Source organism: Pempheris klunzingeri, chromosome 8 (assembly GCF_042242105.1).
Source record: "Pempheris klunzingeri isolate RE-2024b chromosome 8, fPemKlu1.hap1, whole genome shotgun sequence".
Taxonomy (NCBI): Eukaryota; Metazoa; Chordata; class Actinopteri; order Acropomatiformes; family Pempheridae; genus Pempheris; species Pempheris klunzingeri.
The window spans coordinates 17,271,101-17,292,748 of record NC_092019.1 but is presented as its reverse complement, the minus strand read 5'-3'; the positions used below and the strand labels follow the sequence as shown (position 1 = coordinate 17,292,748).

The 21,648-nt window shown below is 43.1% G+C and overlaps 2 protein-coding genes across 2 annotated transcripts; both read right to left on the bottom strand.

The window, feature by feature from the left end:
• Positions 1-608: 608 nt before the first annotated feature.
• ntd5 (ntl-dependent gene 5) lies at positions 609-9,697 on the bottom strand. Its single transcript, XM_070836179.1, has 8 exons — positions 9,624-9,697; positions 8,124-8,258; positions 7,529-7,720; positions 3,193-3,316; positions 2,618-2,694; positions 1,834-2,016; positions 1,370-1,567; positions 609-1,230 (listed from the first exon to the last, which is right to left on the bottom strand). The coding sequence occupies exons 1-8, from the start codon at positions 9,688-9,690 to the stop codon at positions 1,148-1,150; spliced, it is 1,059 nt and encodes a 352-aa protein (XP_070692280.1). The 5' UTR covers positions 9,691-9,697; the 3' UTR covers positions 609-1,147.
• Positions 9,698-10,604: 907 nt separating this feature from the next.
• dbpb (D site albumin promoter binding protein b) lies at positions 10,605-20,464 on the bottom strand. The gene is made up of 5 exons (XM_070835370.1): positions 19,839-20,464; positions 19,363-19,653; positions 18,191-18,646; positions 14,125-14,378; positions 10,605-13,007 (listed from the first exon to the last, which is right to left on the bottom strand). The coding sequence occupies exons 2-5, from the start codon at positions 19,550-19,552 to the stop codon at positions 12,792-12,794; spliced, it is 1,116 nt and encodes a 371-aa protein (XP_070691471.1). The 5' UTR covers positions 19,553-19,653; positions 19,839-20,464; the 3' UTR covers positions 10,605-12,791.
• Between the last annotated feature and the right edge of the window lie 1,184 nt (positions 20,465-21,648).

The following is a 21,648-nucleotide window of genomic DNA, read 5'->3' as shown; positions in this document are numbered from 1 at the left end:
GCCGGAGTAGAGAAACGTGTATATTTACAGACAGTCGCGGTGTGTAGCGGATCCTTCCTTTTGCTCCGGAGCTTCCTCGGACCTACAGCCAGCCATTTTAGAGCCGAGGGTCCGAGACACCGAGAGCGCAACCCGGCACCTTTAGGACAAACTTTCCCGGCGCGCTGTCATTTCCCCCAGCTCTGCTGTCAGAGCCGGCGCAGGACGCACCGGACACCCTTTCGATACATTTAAAACTGTATTTTAAACTATACTCCACCCATACACTCGCTGCATAGGGACTGGCTTACCCGTGCTGAGGATATTTCCGGAGGACCAAATATGACTGTGCAGTGTAAAGGGTGATGCTGCGAATGCCGAGGGAGGGAGGGGTCAAGGGGAGTTGCTATGGTGTCGCAGCCTACCGGGTCCGACCAGTAGTCATGTTCAGCCTATGAGTACAGTTGAACCTGCAGCCTGCAAAGAAAAGGCTGCCTGTGCGCCTGAGAGTCAGACCGACGGGGGGGGGGGGCAAAACCAGCGAGACATAAAGAGGATGGAGACAAATGGACTCGAACTCACACAGCAGGACTTTGTGTGTTATTATGAAAAGGAAACCAGAGAGGAAATCGTTATGACACGACTTTATTTCAAATCATTCACACTTACAAGCCTCAAGACTTGATGCGTCACACTCAACAGAGGAAAGAAAGATCACACAGTGAGATATCACAGAGTCAAGCCAATATGAGTTAGGCTACATGAAGGGATCACAGGCATAACTGATATAGCATGTATTAATGCATTATATACACATCATGATGAAGGCCTATGGATTGCATCTACTGTATGCGCTGGCTCAAGCTGGAGAGGGATCAAAGTAATACTTGTGAGGTTTGCAGATTATAATTATGCCTGCAGTTTGATAAGGTGCAGGAGAGAGCGACAAAGGCCATGAGCACCGTTCACACCCACGTGGCCACGAGCAGCAGGGTAGCCCGCCGTGCCTCGGCGTCTAAACAGACCATAATCAAAGCATAAGATAGTTTAAGTCAAGCTGCAGAGTGGAGGAGGAGTGCTCTGGGTGCTGGTGTGCGTCAGGAGGTGTTCATATTGTGACACAGTGTCATGAGTGTTGGCTGGGTCGGGGGGTCAGGCGTGCAGGTCATCACTCCACATCACCAGGCTCACATGCTTCAATCTCTGAGACCAGTCGGTGGGGGAAGAGTTTAAACTGCAACCATGTGGGCTCTGAAAAATAAAGAGAAGGAGCAAAAGTTCGTGGTACTGCAAAAGTCTCCAGAAGTCAATAATGTGAATCAACCCCCCCTCACGTTTCTTCTGACTGCCATACAGACACAGAGAAGAAAAAAACAAACTCCAGGCTCACCAAGGTAGCAGGCTGGTGGCTGCAGCTTTGCGTCAAAGCAGGTCTGGGTTGCAGTGAAGCTGCACTGCTTGTGAGGATGTTTGCAAAAGAACGTCACATTTTCCCCGTGAGGAACCACAGCATCTGTAACGTCAAACGGCCAGCGCTTCACTCCTCCAATCACCACGCGGCTTCTCTCAGCAGGGATGAGACAGCGAGCTGTGGAAATGACCGACAAGGTATGAAAGTATAAGAATAAGTGTCAGGCGCAAAAAGCTGTTTTAACTTTTGCATGTATGTGCATGCTTGTGACTATCCCAGACTGTGAATATGTGAGTTAACGTCAGACTACCATGTTTGTGTACACTGAATGCGTCACGCCACAACAATTTGAAAGTTTTTAGGGGCTCAAAGCATCCTTATTTAAACTCATCAAATGCATACATTTTGTCTCTGGTGTGGGCATTTAAAACGTCCCCCCCCACCTCTGCAGTATGGGGGCGATGCACTCCAGCTGCCATTGGACAGGCAGGTGACCTTCTGGGGTCCATCCAGCAGGAAGTTCTTTTTGCAGAGGTAGTGGATGTCAAAGCCAACTTCGTATTCAGTCTTCTGGACAGCCACCACGTAGCCCTGCTCCACCTCTCGAGGAGGCTGGCAGTACACCTCTAAGAGAGAGAGAGAGAAGCAGATTGTCAGTCTGCCTATTCAGGAGAAAAACATTGTTGCTCAGTCATTAGCCGAATGTTTCCTGACACCCTTACCTCCTCCTGATGATGGTCTTACAATTAAAGTGAATGCTTTTTTCCCAATTTCTGATCATTACTTTGTTTTAACAAAAGCTAGCCTCAGTCATAGTCCTCTCAGTGAGATGTAAGAATCATTTTGTAAGAATTTCCTGTTTCTCGCTGTGGAACAGGCCATGCAATGCCAGGTTTGGCCACAAGATGACAGAAAAGCACTGCGAAACAAAGCAATAGCCCTTGAAAAGAGCAAACTCGAAGGGGTTTGTTTGTTTCTGTCTGTTTCTCGTCTTGATTTGCTCTCTTTACATATCTGCACACACACAAGCGCAATACAGAAAATGTGCATCTCTAAGAAAATAAACCCACAGTCTCCCCGTCCATTCACTCACACATCAAGCACCATTCAATATTCTGCTGATAACCTTGAAAGATGTGCGAGGACACATTGAGTGTAAAGATGAATAAAGTGCACACACACACACACATGACCCGTAGAAGACACAGTGCACTACTGCTCGCTTACTTTTGCAGATGGGGTGAGGATACTGCCAGGTCTGATTGTCCTGGCAGAAATTTTCACTGCTCCCCACTATATCCGCCCTGCAGGAGAGAAGGGAGAGAGTGATGGAGACAGATGGCGGTGTGACATGTACAGTATTGACAGCTGAGGAGCTTCTTCTAAATAACAGTGGTGAAAAAAGGTGTAAATGATTCCTTTTTCCACTCTGTCTCTCCTTCAGAGTGTCTACATTTTGTGTGCACAGTTCTGGCTGACACATCCACTCAGGCTCATCTTATCCTGTGGATGACTCAGTGTGTAAAGGGGAGTCAATACAAGATTAGACTGTAATGACCTAGTTAGCTCAATGGAGAGATCGTCAGCTGGAAGATCAAAATGAATTTCCTGCCATTCATCGCTCATCATCCGTCGTTCCCCAACACCTCTCCTGTAATCACGCCGTCCCTCCACTCCCCCCCTCTTCACACTCCATCCCCGGCTTCTCACTTCCTCCATTTCTACCTTCGTATCATTTCAGGTTTCCATAGCCTCTGCCTACGCACTCACAAACCTAACCTCCCATCTCCCCCCTCTCTCACCCAGACAGGCAGCTGTAGCGGATGGAAGTTCCTACTGAAGCGTCGCCCTGGATGCTGAAGGTGTTGATGACTTCCTCAGGCAGAGGGCAGGTTTTGGCAGCGGCAGGTTCGGACGACTTAGCCTCTGAAGGTCAAAGAAGAAAAGAAGGTTAAAGATTTTGTTGTCAGATGTTTTATCTTTAGTGCAAATGGCAAATACCACACTGTAAATATATTCCATCACAATGAAGCGTCCTGCATTGAAGAAAAAAATACCCAGTCAGTTACGCCACAGTAGAAAAGTTACATCTCCCCATAGCAGTGGTTGTACATTCACTCACTCATGCAGGTATTTGTTTTGCTTTTCAGTACTTTCACATTTTCCTTACATCCCCTACAGTTCAGGTGCAAATATTTTACTATTCTAATATACTATTGCTATTTTAATCTTAAATAAGTGTTTACTCCACACAATTACTAGTTACTCTGCAGACTGAGAATACCTTATGAACTTATAAAATATTTTACATTGTTATAGATTTAACTACCCAACAGCATGAAGTGATTATAATGAGCTCCTCCTCGACCATCTGCTGCACTGAAATGCTGTTACACACTGATGCACCAGTAGTAGTTATTGTAATAATAAAATAACACTTTATATGAAGTCCCACTGTATAGCGTCTATACCAAGTAGTACATAAACGTTTAATGAATTGTTTATATTACACTATAATGTTAGTTAGAAGCAGACATAAGGACATTTTTAAGTGGATATTAATGTACAGTATTTTTCAACAACTGTAACGTCTCCTAAATCACTGTGTTGCACTATATTATTATTCATTATCTGTTTATACACCAGTGTCCACTTATAGTGAAGTAAATACTTCTGTACTTCTACTGTACTTAAGGGAAATATTGAAACCTGAAAACTTTTACTTGTAGTCATGTACTTTTAAATCGTAGCATTATTACTTTTAAGTGAAGGATCTGACTACTTCCTCCATCACTGTTCTATAGTGGCAGCGAGGAGTGTGCAACACTCAGTGTGCATCTAAAGTGCAACGTAATTCAAAGACGTATACACAATATGTAAATAGCATATGAGAATCAGTGCGTAACTGACGAATGTGGACGGGATTTTACAAGTAACAGCCATTAGCAAGTAAGGAAAGAAAGACAAATGAAGGAAATAGAAGTGGTGAAAGACATACAAATTCATTAGCATCATAATATCTGTGCCAAAAGTAAAAGTACTCATCATGCAGAGTGACTCCTTCCAGAGTAATACATAAATATATATATATCACATTACTGGATTATAATGGATATGGATGCGTTAAAGTGCTCATCACTTTAATGCTGCACCTGGTAAAGGTGGAGCTCTTTTTAATGAGTTTATACACAGGTAGTTTCATCTATAATAATACACCGTAATTTATTAGTTGACTATATTTTGTATTTATAATATGAATCTGCAAAGTTATCAGATGAATGTAATAGAGTAAAAAGTGCAATGTTTGCCTCTGAAATGTGGTATAGTAGAAGTATAAAGTTGCATAAAAGTGATGTACTACACTTTTCCATCACTGGGAAATAGTGAAAGAACATGAAAGAAGTGAAGCAGGGAAGAAATACAGGTGGACAGGAAGGAACGTCCATCCTGCTACCTCATTTGACTTGTATTAACCAAGGTTTCTATTTGTTTGTGACCCACAGAGGCGTTTCACCCAAAGTCTTGTTCTATTTAAGTTAAAATAACCCCTCTTAGGTAATAAATCAAAGTTCGATGAGCAGGTGAAACACCGCCCCACACCTCTCCAAGCTCACAGCCATATCTGTGATTGTATAATACCTGGCACTGTTCATTCCTGGAAGTTTGAGTGCCTCACGCTCGTGGAAATATAAATATCAAGAGTGGTGCTTGGAGAGAGGCTGGAGCGACCCGAGCTCCATCAAATGCGGGGTTTCGGAGCTGAGCGCGCCTTTGAAAGGCAGAGACAGCTCTTGCCTGAGGGTTGTCTTAGGTATCTGAAACCGAGAAACGTTAATATAAGAATGTAAAGGGACCTATGGGAGAGGGAGAGTTACGAGTCTGTTTGGCTGTGGATGAGAGCCCGAAGCCGAGTTCTGTTTTCACATATCGCCCTTCTTCTGCCTCGCACTGCTGCCACCCACACAGGCTGCAGCACCAAACTGCTATGTAGCAGGTATATCAAATTCATCTTTTACAAAAAAATATATCATAGCGATTTTGAATGAACCACAACATTAAACACACAGCAATCTGATTGAGACCAAAGATGTAATGGTTGTGTTTTTCTTCCACAAATATACAGACACATGCACACACCACAAACTAAATAGCCTAGAGCTGCGTGCTTGTCCTTGGCTCCCATTGTAGAGAGAGGCCTTATCAGAGGCCTCAGATGGAAGAGGATGAGAGGAGAAAGAGATGAGAGGAAAAGAGGATGAGAGAAGAGAGCAGAGGAGAGGAGAACAGGGAACAGAAAGGCCTGGAGCAGCATGAGCAAGAGAGCTCTCTGACTCTCCTGACTGTGATCTGTCGCCCACACACACACACACACACACACACACACACACACACACACACTCAGAAACTCTGTAACACATGTGCAATCCGCCCCCCACACATACACATCTAATGTATACAGAACAAATCTACCTCTCTACCTCTCCACCATAAACACACACACACACACTCACAGTAGACACACATTCACACTCGCTCACACTCACTGAGTGTGCACGCAGCTCTGTGCCACTTTGACAGTGATCTGCCGCCCACTGCCTCTCAACAGGCATGAAGGAGCTCGACTCACACTCTAACACACATGCAAAGGACACACAATACAAACGCTCTCACACGTTCAAAACCCACCTACCTTCTGCCTGTCTCTCAGCAGGAGGATACTCTACGAGAAAACTGAGAATTGTATCCTTATTTCACATCTTTGAAAAGATAAAAAAAACCTAGAGGGTGAGACCAGGACCCAGCTGGGTTGAGGATTCCTGAGAAAGCATGATTGCTGTACTCTCAGGTGTGTGATTAATGCAGCAAGACTCAGAGCAGAGAGGTCGATGCAGGCAATACGCAAACGACATATTTCCAGGTGCTGTATGATGATGAGATGTGAGAAGATACTAAGAAGTATTGATGGCTTTACTTCATGTACTGCTGTGCAGCCTTGCGGCTCAGTGGTAAAAGTATTAAGGCTGCACAGCAGTAGAACAATTTGTCTTCTGTGAGCCACCTATTCAAATGTATCATTTTTGGGACTATATTTAGACAAATAGAAAGTGAAAATGTTAAATCATTTGATTATCTTGGGGCACAGTCGTACTTTGATTGTAAAATAATAACCTCACTGCAAAGTCCTTTGTATTTTCTGAAAGAACTGACTTCACCTACTGATGCATTTGTTTAAATGTGCTTACAGCTCTGTTCAGGCCCTGCATCTTTAAAGCAAACCTGGTCATATGTCAGTTTTAGGCCAGTAAAGACATTGCAGAGGACCTCCAGCACACACAAGGTCAGACACAACATGGGGTTTATAGAGAATGTATATTCCAAGAAGTTGTGATTCATTTTAATTCCACTTATAGGCTGTAATTTGGGGTATTTATTGATTTATTCAGTATTGTTTAGTTTATTTAGTGTAAATCATTTTGTCCATCCTTGATTAAGAACACAGAATAACAAAACAGAAACACCTCAAAGTCTGATGTTGTTCATTACAGTAACACGACAAACGATAGCCCAAAAGACAAACAAATCTGATTACATGTACATTTATGAGGTAACAGTAAATACTTTCTGTGCTGTGGTGCACACATACATGTGCACTAATATGATCTTCTTGCATGCACACGTGTGTTTGTCTGCCTTCTCCTCTTTAAACTTATCAGCAGTTCAACAGTAAAATCTTCAGACAGCCAATAAGAACAACTAAAGCTCTGGTTGCTATGGTGATGAGGACAATAGGTCCCAGTTGTGCAATGTCTCAGTCGACACAATCACAGAGGGGCTCCATTCCTGAATATCTCCGTCTCTCTCTCTCTCTCTCTCTCTCTCTCTCTCTGTCTAACTGTCTTGCATATACACAAAACCACAATAAAAGCTACGTTTAATATTTGGCCACGCCAATGGCCTGAACACGCAAGCTGTGCACATGCAGTGTGCTAACGGAGACAATATTTCATTTGAGAAAGTAACAAATACCACAGCAACATTCGCCCAGACGTTCATTACCTGTGGTATCAATTCCCTGCCACAAAGGAGGTACCTGACATGAAGCAATAAAGAACATTTTTCTGTTGAACTCAAACCCACCTGTGCAGATGGGCTCATCCCCACTCCACTGTCGGTCACCTTGACAACGACGAATGGTGGTATCCAAGCCATTCGGAAACGTGAATCCCGGCTCGCAGTGTACTTCAAGCAGAGCAGAAAAGGAGTGAGTGGGAGAGAGGAGGCGAGCCACTGAGTTTTCACTGTGGGATAGAGGCCAGGGACAAGTCCGACCTGAGGAGAGAAGACATGGTCCAGAGGGGGGAGAGAGGAGAGATAGGGAGCAAAACAACTGTGAGGATGTGCCTGGTTGTTCTTTGTATAAAACAATTTAAACATTCAGCAAGAAACCATTTTCATTTGTCACTAATGAGGTTGTATAACTGGATAGGATCCATGCACAGTGCCCTCTTTTACAATGCACAAGAATAATAAAAGCCCTGTGTTCAGTATTCACACAGGGCACATTTTTAGCCCAGCTTTTGTGCATGACCAAGGCCTTTATTTTATTTTCCAGGAAAAACAGAAACAGATGCATGTTGGCACAGCTGCGTATACACACAAACACTTTTAATGGCCGAGCTCACAATGGAGTTCACGGTGACAACTGAGGGCACACATGCATACAAACAGTTACCTGGAGCCACACAGCTGAGACCACACTGGCCGTCACACAGACACTGGCGCTTGTTGCCACAGTCTCTATCAGCTTTGCAGGGCCGAGGACACGTCCTCCTCCTCTCCTCTCCCAGAAGCCTCTCCGGACACGACCCTGTTGTGATACCACACACTATCACAGTAATTGTCCATTTGTTTGCTGCGACTCCATTCATGGCCCCTTGTAAAAAATGCAAATGCTGAGGGCCGTAATGAGATTTGGTTTGCCAGTTCTGCTTTGTTTTCCATTTGAAGGAGAGTAAATTCAGTGTGGGTGGCCGGGCAAACATTTGCCACCCAGGTTGCCAGATGAGTAAGTATTTAGATGGCAGGCTTTATTACTCTTTGCCATTCAGCCATCAATCTTGTTTTTGTTTTTTTTTTATAGAAAAGTGAGCCTGTCTTACTTCTGTGAATACTGTTTTTGAGTGTGTGTTTGTATGTGTGTGTGTGTGTGTGTGTGTGTGTGTGTTTTGTGACTTTTTCTAAGATGCAATTAATTTCTTAACAGATTTGTTTGGGAGTAATCAAGTATCCTCAACTAATTTCCCTCACCTCTCCATATGTATTCCATCACACAACATGAAACCAAATCCTCCACTTATTTTATGTTGCATGCAAACGTCGACACACCCTCTATGTCCAGAACATTTGAGGAGGAGAGGGGGGCAAAGGGGGAGCCAAACAAGGTTCCCCATTTTTCATTTCTCAGAATGAAACCATGTGTGCTACTGTATTCACTCTGCCCACAGCACATGAGTGTTCACATGTGCTGCACTAATGCACACATGATCATCCCAGAGCAGCATGGAGACACGTTGTACAGCACATACATGTAGCAACTATGATACTATCAATCGAAATAGCTATTGCATCTCATGAAATACGGACCAGAGTTATGGAAGCCCTAGAATCTGTAATAACTACGTAAAATGTCAGAAATGATCAAAAACAGATTTGCATCCATTAAAATATATGAACATTTTACCATAACTATTTACAACCAAAATGTACATTGTGGGAAAAGCTGGCAGCCCATAATTAAGAACAAACAAAAACAGAAATAATCTTACTTTAACTAAAACAGACTTTACTTGACTTATTCATGTGCTACATAGCATTGGCAATCCAGACTAATTCTACTTCAGCATAAACTGGTATTGATTCAAGTTCTATTCAATCAGACATCAGCCAAACATCAGCCATTCAAAATACACATATGCCGTATATTTCACAGTCCCAGTCTCATTAGTCCATTGCATTTTGAACTGCTAATAGTTATGAGTACAACTCTGAACTAATTATACAGTCCCAAGCCCTGTTTGCATGATCATCTTTATATTGAAATACAATCTACAGAGCAACAAAGCATGCAGGGGAAAGTCCAGGTGTTTGGTGATAGTCCAGCTTTGTGTTCATTGTGTATGCAGAGTTCAGTGATACCTCCAGTGTGAGGGATGGATTGAGTCAGGGGGCTTACCTGGAGCCTGCAGGGACACCGTTCCAGTCAGAGCCCACAGGGACAGCAGCAGCAGTGCACAGTCCATCCTTAACGCCAGGTTTCAGACGATATGAGGGAGGGACGTGCAGACACGGCATTTTTAAGGAACAGGGGAACAAAGGGGGTGGGGGGCAGGGAGGGGGAGACAGGGAGAGAGGACTGGGGGGGGGGGGTGGGGGGGGGAGGCTGGAGCAAACATCTGGTTTGCGTTGACGAGGAAAGAATTGAGGAAAATTCCACTCTGGAGGACCTTTCACCCATTTCTATTGAGACAGTAGATAAAGAGGATGACATATGCCTGGCTGTTGCCCCCTACACACAATAAACAAACAGGAGTAAACAAACAGGAAATGCTGTCTGCAGAGAAAACTGAAGAACTTAACCTTATGTCAGGAGTGCAACATTTGCTCCTCGTACATTTAACCATGCACCACAGTGTTACTTTTACACGTGTGTGTGTGTGTATTTCACACATTTCTGAATGAAATGCACTGTGTTTATGTGCACAAAGTGCTCACAAATAAATAAATATATATTTACACACATATACATATACATATATATATTTGTGAGCACTTTGTGCACATAAACACAGAGCGCATTTCATTTAGAAATGTGTGAAATACTCCTAAATGTCCAAGAGAGGCAGTGTTGCTTTTGTTGGCTAAGAATGGACATTTGGACTGATATGCCTATTAAAGGAATGCACACAACGTGAACAATCAGGGAAGATGTCAAAACAAGTTGTCTCTGGACATTTCACTGCATATTACTGTCTGGTTATCAGGCTTAAGTAAATAATTACAGTGGTAGCCCTCCAGAAATTTGACCTTTGTTGCCCATTCCCTTTGTCAAATTGGGCTATAAGTGAAGATGCAGGCACACAAAGTTTAAGAGAAGCATCCAGACTTGCTAAAAACAATAAACTTGCGATGAAACACAAGGAAAGCAAAGCAATAGTGAATGAGAACAATCTTTTATTGGTGTTTTTGGAAAAATCTCAACTACATCCAAATAACCAGCACCAGTGGGCTGGGCACCATGGACACCACTGATGCAGCAGGGCAGTTGTAGTTCAATTAGAGTCACTAAAAGATTTATCAACCACATCTGTGAGGATATTAGAGACTAAATCCTGTTGGGAGAGCAAACAATCACTGATTGAGGTGATAAAGGCTGAAATTAACCAACAAGGAGCATATTGATAATGTGCATAGTCTGTACACTGCAGGGGAACAAAGGAGGTCACCATGAAAGGTAAAGTAAGTCTGCATGAACATCACGTTCAAGTTACTGTGCCACGCTTGTGAAATCCATGGTCAAAGAAACCAAGGTGGCAGTAGTGTCCGAAGCAGAGGTGAGTAGTGTCTGGAGGTCTGAGACAGGATGCAAATAGCAGTGAGGGTTTCTTCCACTTGAAAAGTCTTTCTGAGGAACACTGAAGATCAAAGATGTTTCAAGGTGCAACAGATCATGTTGATCCAAAGAAAGAAAATCATTCAATAATATAGAACAGCAACAACAAGAGGGATAATCATCATAACCATAACAATAACAATAGAAGTAATGGTAACTATTCATCATGGTCATTAAGGGGATTAAAATCACACTATAACTAGTCATCCCTTCCCCAGGAACATAACATAGTGTACCATGCTCCATTTAGGTGTTGTGGGTACACAGAGAAGTTTATAGATACAGTTAAAAAGCAATAACAGGAGTAAACAGTAAGGAAGGAGCAGTATCTTGAAAAAAGCACTAAATAGCAACGAGCTTTGTGGATCAGCATAAGAAATTTTGGCTTTTGTTTCTCCCAGAAATCTGAGAAATTAACACCATTCCACTCAACAGGGATACTCAACCCATCTCCTGGAATACATCAAATACACAATAGTATAGGCCTATCTGACATACACAACATTTCTCCCCCCCCCCTCCCATAATAATGCTAATTAAAGTGTATTCAGAAATTAAAGTACAGCAACGGTGTGCATTTTACTTGGAAGATTGATTACAATTTCAGAGCACATTACAACACTGAGATTTGACGCCTCTGTGCACCGCTGAGGTACAAGAGAGACACCGAGACAAACTGTTATCGGGAAGAGTTTGCACAGAACTGTGAGGGGATTGGCTGTAAGACAGAAATAGCGCAGTTGGATATAGAAACAGAGGAAGAGAAATGGCCCAACAATTCAAAGAGAGGATCAAGAGGGCGTCACAACAGCAGGCTTTCACCAGCTTAGGTAAGATACCAAAACACCAGAGCAGATTAAAAGCACTCAAATGGGATAGAGAAAAGGAGATAGAGTCAAAGATACAAGTAGAGAAAGATGTACCAGTCGCATAAAGTTAAGCTCAAAGTACGAAGAACTAATAGTGTTGGGGAATTCAAGTCAATTAAAAAGGATGAAGCTCTATTAAAAAAGGTCGCACAAGACTGGTCAAGACAAGTGCTGGACTGTTTAAATGGTGTCTCCCCATGTCTTCTCATTTTGTCTCTCTCTAGCATGCCCATTCCCAGTGGCAGAAACATAATAGGAAAAAAATTAAGTGCTTGAGTAAAATCCACAAAAATGCTGAACTATACGATTACAAGATAATTTTTGCTCTCTATATTACAATTGTTACATGCGTCCTCGCCCCTGCTGCTGCATCCTGACTACAATAATCAAGTCGAAAAATACCCATCGATGGCTGACCACCTGTTAAACATCTCCTGACTCATCTATAATAAAAACATATTTACCGTAGCTTTGCCCTATCTCTATGTTTCCGTCATGTAGAAAATATACAAAATTATTCTCCAAATTTGCTCTCCCTCTAATTTTTCTGAAGTATTATAAAAATATACAATTCTCCAATAACAAAACTCTTTTAAAGTCACATCTTTCATCTGTTAAATTATTCTCTCCACCTATCACTTTTAACAGCTGACACCTCAACGAAACAAGACACCTGAGCTTCAATACACAAACCTTCTCCTTGTCTTATACATTCATCATCATAATCACCAGCTTCCTCATCATCATCATCACCACCATTTTCTAGACCCCATTCTGTCCATCATGCCATCCCAAAGATTGAGAGTCTTAAATTGAATCCAGCTTTTATTCCTCCGCTTCTTGATTTTGCTCTGCACTGTCATCACTGGTCAGCCAGACGGTTCTCGTATTTGCTAAGGATGTTGCGGCAGCGGCCAAGTTCCTTGCGGATCTCGGCCACTTCTTGTCGGAGGGCAGCGTTCTCTCTCTCCAGGTAGGCAGCGCGAACGGATATCTGGTTCTCCTTAAGACGGCGAGCATCTCGGGAACGCTTTGCTGCCTCATTGTTTTTGTATCTCCTGGTCCAGTATTTCTCATCCTGAGAGAGGACAAACAAAAATAGTGCATTTTGATTATTTCAGCACCTATCGAGTTATTTACCTTGTTTGATCAGGGGATAATGGTATTATTAGGTAGAAGTGCTTCAGTAAAATAAATGGCCGGTCAGACGTGCTGCTTAAGTAGTGTGCGGTGCTCTTGTACAGCCTAAATCCTATCCAGTTATTGGTAAAGTGGGTGTTGGACCATGAATGAGCGTGGGACATGTTCCTTTCATCCTCAAAGTGTTTTCACTACTGAGTCAGTGTCTGAGAGAAAATACAGTATGCAAACAACCCACGTCCCACTGCTGGAAAAGTAATACACACTCAGTGTCATTTACTGTGGAATATTTTGTGCTCATCCACAGTACGATACCAATCCACCATTTGTACACTTTATATCTTACCTCCTATTAGATCATCCAGTTTTTTTTAAAACTTACTCATATATCTGGACTTTTCAGTATTCATTTTCATTATTCATTCATTATTTCTGTTCTGTAAATTCTATTTTGTTGCTCTTATGTTTGTTACCACCCTGCTTCTTTGAAATTCATAGAGAAACACCTCATAACTTTTATTTTGAAAAGTGCCACATAAATAAATCTTTGCTTCCTTACTGACTAATAGTTTTCTGTCATTGAGCTGTAAAAGTGAGTCTCAGACCCCTGTATGTGCCTCTCTTTAGCTTTTCCTAAAATGAGTAATTTCTCCCTTTACATTATTAATGTGTGTGTTCAGTGTGTGTGCTTTCCCTTAATTTAGTAATGTCTACCTTAGAGTTAGGACTATTAGTCAACTGAGAAAAAATCTGCAACAATTTCAATCAGTGATTAATCATCTGAGTCAATTATCAAGCAAAAATGCCAAAGAATGTCGGGTTCCGGCTTCTTAAATATAAAGATTTGCTGGTTTGCTCTTTGTTATAAGACTGTAAGCATGTTGTGGTTTTGGTCAGCTCTCTGAAGACTTTTCACAGTTCTAGTTACTTATAAAGACCATTTAAAATACTATGATAACTTCCTTAAAAAATGCATAATAGAATTAATTCATTTATAAAATGGCCCTTTAAGGGACCTAATCTTGGCCTAAAATTACTTCCCACTTCACACTCACCTTCATGTTATCAGGTACCAGGATCTTGCGGGCCTTCTTGATCATTGGCTGTGGCTTGAGCTCTTCTTCACTGAAGGAGTGCCTCCTGGGGTCGTAGTTCTGCTGGCTGGAGGAGCTGGACATCTCTGCAGAATCCATATCAAACATTCCAATCCCATCTGGCCCGCTGTCCGTGGGCGTCAGCAGAGGTGGACAGGAGGACGATGAGGAGGACGAGGGCGACTCACAGGAGTCATTCATACTCGTCTGACTCCCTGGAATTAAAGAACAATCTGCTTTAGACACCTTTCACCGAACTACATTTATCCTGAAATTGGTAATACTGTCAAACCTAGATAGTAGTCGGTGACAGCGGCCCAATAAGACAACAACAAGAGAGCCTGCAGTATTCCATCATAATGACCACCAGATGGAAGCAGAGGGTTACTTTCTTAATATCATAAACAACCAACAACACTTTCCTGCCCTCAACTGATTCCAAAGAACTGAAGGTTTTTTTTCAATCAGCTTTCATGGACACAGAGGTTTTCAGGGGCAAGGTAATCTTTAAAGAGTGTTCTGGGTATGTAACCTGAAAATACACATGATTTTATAATATAATGAATATATTCTATACAGATAAACAGACACAATGAGACACAATATAGATTGTTGTACTAAGGGTTACTCATCCAATGCAAAGCTCAGGTTTTTCCATTATATACTGTTGTAACAGATCATCTCTATTGTAACTCTTTTACATAAAATACTGTTTTCTAGAACAGATCAAAGAATTATTGATATATATGATTTATTACACACCTGCAAACTGTCATAACAGAAAACAATAATCCAAATGATTATTATGTATCTCTCATTGTGTGTGCAACTCTGACAAACAAGCGTATCTATAGTCTTTATGTTCATGGGGATCCTGTGGAATCTCCTTAAGAAGTCCACTGAGCAAATCACTGCTTAATCAAACTGACACACAAACACAACCACATGAAATCTATTCGTTCAATCATGATATCATCATGATATTGGCTACTATTATCAATCAAAACCACAAATTCTTGTACGCCAAAGCTGACTACTAATACAGATATCTATATGTGGAAAGGTTATGTAACTTTCTACCCCTCCCCTTAAAACCAGTTTCTTTAAGTGGGGCCAGTATAGGGCTATACCTCACCCCACCCCCTTTAAGGCCCAATGCACTTCACTCAGCCGACTTTCCATCCCTAATAGAGCACAAACTATGCAGAACTATTCCTGTATCTCTATACACAGACAACTTGATCAACACACAGAAATGTGGTCAAATGCAATAAAGCAAAAAAGTCTATTTCACACTGACATGCTATTAAGGCAGAAGTATTTTTAATCTAAAATAATAATACTTTTAAAAACTGTCATGTAATCAGGGATACAAGGATATATAACAGTGTACCCACATGACTCCAACCTTTCAAATGACCACAGAATTGTATCAACACAATCTAAACAAAACCTGTTCGTAAAAAGTAAATAAATCTGCTAATTAGTGCAGATTTACTGTATGGAAATACTATCCAAGAGCAATCTAAAAAGCAAACAATGCGGTGGAATGAGTAAAAACCCTCCCTTCTACCTGTAACATGTGTTGTTAGCTCTTTAACATGTTATCTGTGGATCTGTAATGTGTGAGTGGCTCTCTCATGAGTAGTAGTGGCTGTATAATGGCAAGGTAGCATGTTTTCCCACCAGGTGCACCCGAAGGTGCAAAGTGTTCCCTCATGACGTTCCCATGTCCCACAATGACAATGCCTCCATAACAAAGCAAAACAAATGAAAGAGTGCTGTCACAGACACCAAGATGAAGTCAAGCATGTCCCATAATACATAACCAGCGGATCTAAGCATCACTGAATCATGGTGTGGATAGTGTAGGCAACCGAGTGACGCTGAGGCTGGAAAATCTGCATGTTTTTCTCTGTGTATGACAAAACCAGAAGATTTCTGTTGTTTCAACCCGACAGCAGGAACTAGTCAGAGCAGCCACCTGGTGTAGTATTTTGTTGGAATGGAAACCTGCAAACCCTCAGCCCTCCTGCAGTACATGGTTACCTCTCCCTGTTTTATTTATTTTTGGTGGAACACAGACTTAAAAAGTTGACTTGGTGCAGTTCTTGTCCATGTGTTTCAGTCCTCAGAGAACAAACATGTAGCAGGGCTTACGTGTATGTGTATGTGGGAGTGTGTATGTATGATGAAAAAGGATCAATAATACTAAACCAAACCCATCCTTCAAAGCTTGCCTGAAACACATCCAAATCCAAACAGATCACACCCTCCATTCATTTATTTTTATTTCTTCTCTCCCTCCCGCTTTTATTTTTGTCTTCTTCTTCTCTGCTTTATTTTCAAATTACTTATTATTTCAAAAAAATCTTAACATGCCAACCACTGTTACTTATCTGTGTCCTTTCATGTTTTATAAATCAATATCATCAGTTGTTGCCTTTGTATTTCTATGTCAAAACTAAAGCACCAATTGGTGAATAAAGAAATAAACAACAAACAAATGGTCCAATATGTGACTACACACATTTCAGGACTTGTACAACAGCATTCCAACAAGGCCTGACGCTGCTGTGAAGGCAAACAGTAGCCCTGATCCTCCTGAAGTACCTAATATATTATGTTCTTAGGCTGTTTGCTCCATTCAATATTTATGAAGCAGCTGTCGTTTGAGCACCTTCGTGATACTGAAGATTAAAATACAACTTCTCCAGTTTCAAGCTCTGGGTGAGTTGATGGGAATTATTTACTCAACTTCGCCAAAGTCCTGTCAGCTTTTAGAATGAAAAATGTTCCGATTTTAACCAAAAAACAAATGTATTTATCAATATACGTTTTGAAATTGGAATCTCTAATTCTTTTCATGTACTTATAAGGTTTCATATAAAGGGATTGTAATCCAAATGCATGGGACTTTATCATACAATATAAAGCAGTATCAGAGTTTATGAACATGCACTTTGTCACTGAAGGACTGACTTAAAGGTCCAGCATCAACATCCCAAACAATAAACAATTATCTGGTGGATAGGAGTGTACTTAATGTAATTCATTGCTGGTCAAACGCTCTGTTTGAAGTCCAGCAGCACAGGGAAACTCTTCCTGTTGATCCTCCTGTCCCTCCCCCTGTGGACTCCTCCTACATGTCTACTGGCCCTGCCTCTAGTTCTCTCACTCCAGTACTCTCAGCCTCGGCACGTGTACTGACGCGTACACATGGCTGTGGCGTGTGAAGTGGGGAGAGATTTAAAGACACGCAACCGCAAACACTCCACACACTCCTCTCCCTCTCTCCCTCTCTCTCTCTCTCTCTCTACTGTTTTGACCCTGCAGCACGTTAAGAACTGGCCGGGACTGAATGCTGATTGTGTTGTACACTGCAGCACATAGATCACATGCCAAACTGAACCAAACCTCCCTGTCATTGCTGTGAGGTTGACTCATCAAATAGCTCAAGACCTCTTTCTTTATTGCACCTCTTTCACTCAAATCCTCCGCCTCTCTTCGTCTTAGTCCCTCACCCAACTTTTAACCCTGCACCGTGCTACAGAATTCAAGGCGAATTTCAGTCATTGTTAAACAGCCATTTCTAAACTCTGTGTTTTCCCTTTCAAGTTGACTTTGCATTTGATGTCATGTGACTGTATCTGCTGCCTTCAGTTTAGCCCCACGGGACAGAGAAATGCTTGGTCACCATGGTATTTGTTATAGACTCAAAGGAGAGTTAAAGTGCTGAATCACTGGCCACTGGGAAGATTATAAGCACGCCACATAACCTTGATTTCATCTCAAACATTATTGAATTGTGGGGTCTATTAGTCTCATATCTGTGGCAGGGGGACAGTTTGTCTCTTTCAGCTTGTCAACTGCAAAGTTTGCAGATCCCTCTTCCTTGACGTTGCTGTTATGAGCTGATATGGACAAACCTTGAAGAATGAACTGTCCTTGTTCTTTTTTTCACTCTCTGGTTCAAGATTCCACCTACTCAGCTAAGAACAAAATGCTCCCATCAAAGTGAACTCACCATGCAGACAGTCGTTCCCCCCTGCAAGAGTCTGGGGCTGAGCCACCTCCAAGCCAATGAGCGATGGGGAAGAAGAGGAAGAGGGCGATGAAGACGTGGAGCCAGGTGGAGATGAGGGCGGTAGGCACTGGGAGCTCTGGTTGGGCACAGCCGACTGGGAGCTCTGTGAGGGGATCTGGGCCGAACTGGAGCTGTTGTTGTTATGCATGCTGCCCATTCCATTTTCGGTCAGAAACTCCTCCAAGTCCATGTACTGAAGCTGGAAGAGGCCCCCATCTGCAGGCAGGGTGCGATCCCATAAGAGAGGCCCCAAGAACTGGTTGAAACTTCCTCCTCCATTTACTCCGCCAACACCCCCCCCACAGCCATTACTGCTGTTACTGTTGCCTAAAGCACTGCCATTCCTCATGGGGCAGACTCCCATGGAGACCTCATCAAGGTCCAGTCTCTCTTTGTCTGCCAGAGATAGGAGAGCAGAATCATCATCAGTACAGGATGAAGATGAGCAATAACTTTGGTTTGACTTTCAGCACACAACAAACTTCTATTTTAGTCTGTGGCCTCTAGCAAATGGATGCTAACATCAACGCTCCATAATTGTGCTAACTAAGTCAGGCGGCAGGTTTGTCCATAAGATGCAGTTCTGTCATTCTCTCTCTCACACACACACACACACACACACACACAGACAAAAACACACTCACAGATGGAGCAGATGGTAGTTGAATTGCAGCATTAAGCAAGAGCCGAAACCAATTTGTTGTCATAACATACACATAAGCTCCTGTACAAATCTCACAATAGCTGGAGGTACGTTAAGGCACACAGCAAGCCCCCAGAGTGCACGCCTGCACGGCATTACAGCTAAACCAAAACACGTTTTCACTCATTGTAATCTGGATCCTAATTTGAAGCCGCAGCAGGGATTATAATCCAGGTGGATGCTCATCAGGGTCATGGAAGAGTCATTTTGGTAAAGTGTGCTGGTGCATCTGACTTTTGTGCTATGAAATAATTTGGATAATGATTTTACATATTTTTATTATAACAGCAGCAGCAGTGGATTTATTCATGCTCTGCAATAGCACATATTAAACATAGTCTGTGTCAGGTGCTAATGCTGTGCATTCACCATATATAGTGTTAATTCAAAGAGAGAGATAGTCCCTTACCTTTACCCTCACATGGGCTTTTTAAACGCTGGTCTCCCTTCATGGGGTGCTGCAGGAGGGTTTTCAGACCAGTCATGGAGTTGAGATGCCCCCCTGTGAGGGAGCCCGCAGGCTGAGTACAACTTCCAAACTGTGGGCTTGCGCCAGCTGGGAGGTCGGGGGTCGGAAGCTGGGAGAGCTGCCTGGACATCCTGGACCAGACGGCGTGACGGGGACAAGACACCTGGGGCACTTGACGGGGCGTGGCAAACTGACCGGGGTGCCTACCAATAGGACGAGCGTGCTGGGTGGCTGTGCACGAGTGTGCAGGAGGGGTGGAGGGGGGTGCAGGGTAGAGAGAGGAGAGATAGTTTTGTCAAGTGTCCATGCAGGATAAAGCATCCATTGTAATGCAATCACAAGTATGAGCACTAGTATTAATGACGCAGTTTAATTACACTTTGGAAACTTCAGATAGAAACACATTAAACTTTTACCTTTCACAAGTAGTTGTAGAGTTCCTTATTCACTTGCAGAAATATTAACGTCGAAATAGTCCATTGCAGTTGGCTGTAGTTAAAGTGTTCAGTGGATCAGGCTGTTATTCACAGAGGAGCAGTGTGGGAGGGACAGTCAGGATAGATGAGTGAGAACACTGTCCATAATAATACAAAAAAATGCAAAGGCGAGAAAATGACAATAAAACCCGGAACACTGCACGGACAGTTAACAAAAAAAACTTGCAGAGCGAAATCCCGAGTTAATCGTCCGACAATCAAAGAGGAGAGTCCAAAATAGTTGCAGAGCAAACCTCCGTCACAACAAAACAACCGGAGCGAGACTGAGTGTACTGAAAACACACACAGAGGCACGCACACACACACACAGTGCTCGGAGGGCAGTGTCTGTGTTGGTCAGATGACAAGTTGTGTTGGTGTTTCTCTGTTCTGCTGTCGCTCTGCTGTCCGTCCTGGGGGGAGGCGGGGTCGTTTCCTCTTTCTCTATCTGTACTTTTTTTGCATCCGGTGGATCCAGTCACGGGCGCACGAGCTTCGGTCTGTGTTTGGGGGCCGCGCGGTGTCCACGTCCAGCAGTCCTCTCTCTCTCTCTCTCTCTCTCTCTCTCGCTCTCTCGCGCTCAGCTGGAACGAACACGGGCAGTTCACGTGACGTCACACCTCGAGGAACAAGCGAGCGAGGCGCGAGGGGGGCGGGGCGGTAGGTTTTACAGCCCCCACCCCTCCCTGTATCCGCTTATTATTTATGAGACACACCTACCCGCGTGCCACAGTGTGAGTGGGGAACAGGCTGTTTGTTTAGTCTGAGGGACACAAACACGGTGACTTTTAACAAGTTCGTTCATGCTGCGGCAGTAAAAATGCGCATAAAGCGAGCTGCCTTTGCGCCATTAGGCCTGGCATCACAAATAACCCTGTTTGTGCTCCCCTGTGCTCGTGCTCAGGATCAGGGGCTCAAACGTGGCCCGTCTCTGTTTTAGCAGAGTTTGGGCTTCCTGTAATAATCAGCCAGTGCAGCATGGCTTTTCCAGTTTCCTTGTAATCCACAGAAAACGTGAGTGTGCCGTTTTTTCAGGCGAGAGGAACGCTTCAGCACGTTGCCTCCCGGCGTACAATAGCTGCTCCAGCTCACGTGTAGGTGGCACGCGGAGACGAGGCCTGGCCGCTCGCGGCTCTGGCTCCCATTGGCTGCTGGAGCTGCTCGCTCCGCCCACGACGAGCTCCTATTGGACAGAAATAGGTCGAATAAACCCGCCCGCTCGGATTCCCCCAGTGCATGCCACTGCCGCGTGAGACCAGTTCGAAACACAAAAAGCGCGAGGGCTGTCTCGTCTACTGTACAGTTGCAGAGCACATGGAAAACATACGATGCCGCAGGGTTTCTCTCCTGGGTTTTTGTTTTTTCTTTTAAAAAAGAGTTGGAGAGCAAAGCTGACAAGTAAACAGCTGACAGACTTAAGTCATCCTGCAGCTCAAAGCTTTAATAAATGAGAGTCCACATGAATATTATGCACTGAATGTGAATAATAGTGACTGTCAACTGTAGGAAGGGGTGAAAGGAACATTTGAATGAAACACTGACCTGAGATCCTCTGTTTTACTTTAAAATAAAACTATCCAGCTGGACGATTTGCCCTGCTGAGAACCCCCAACATCATAACTACATGTCACCTAAGATAACCCCACCAGCAGTGGCTATGAATCATCATATTTGAAATATGCAAGCAAGACAGTCATTGTCACTCTGAATACCAACACACACACACACACACACACACCCTCTGCATCAA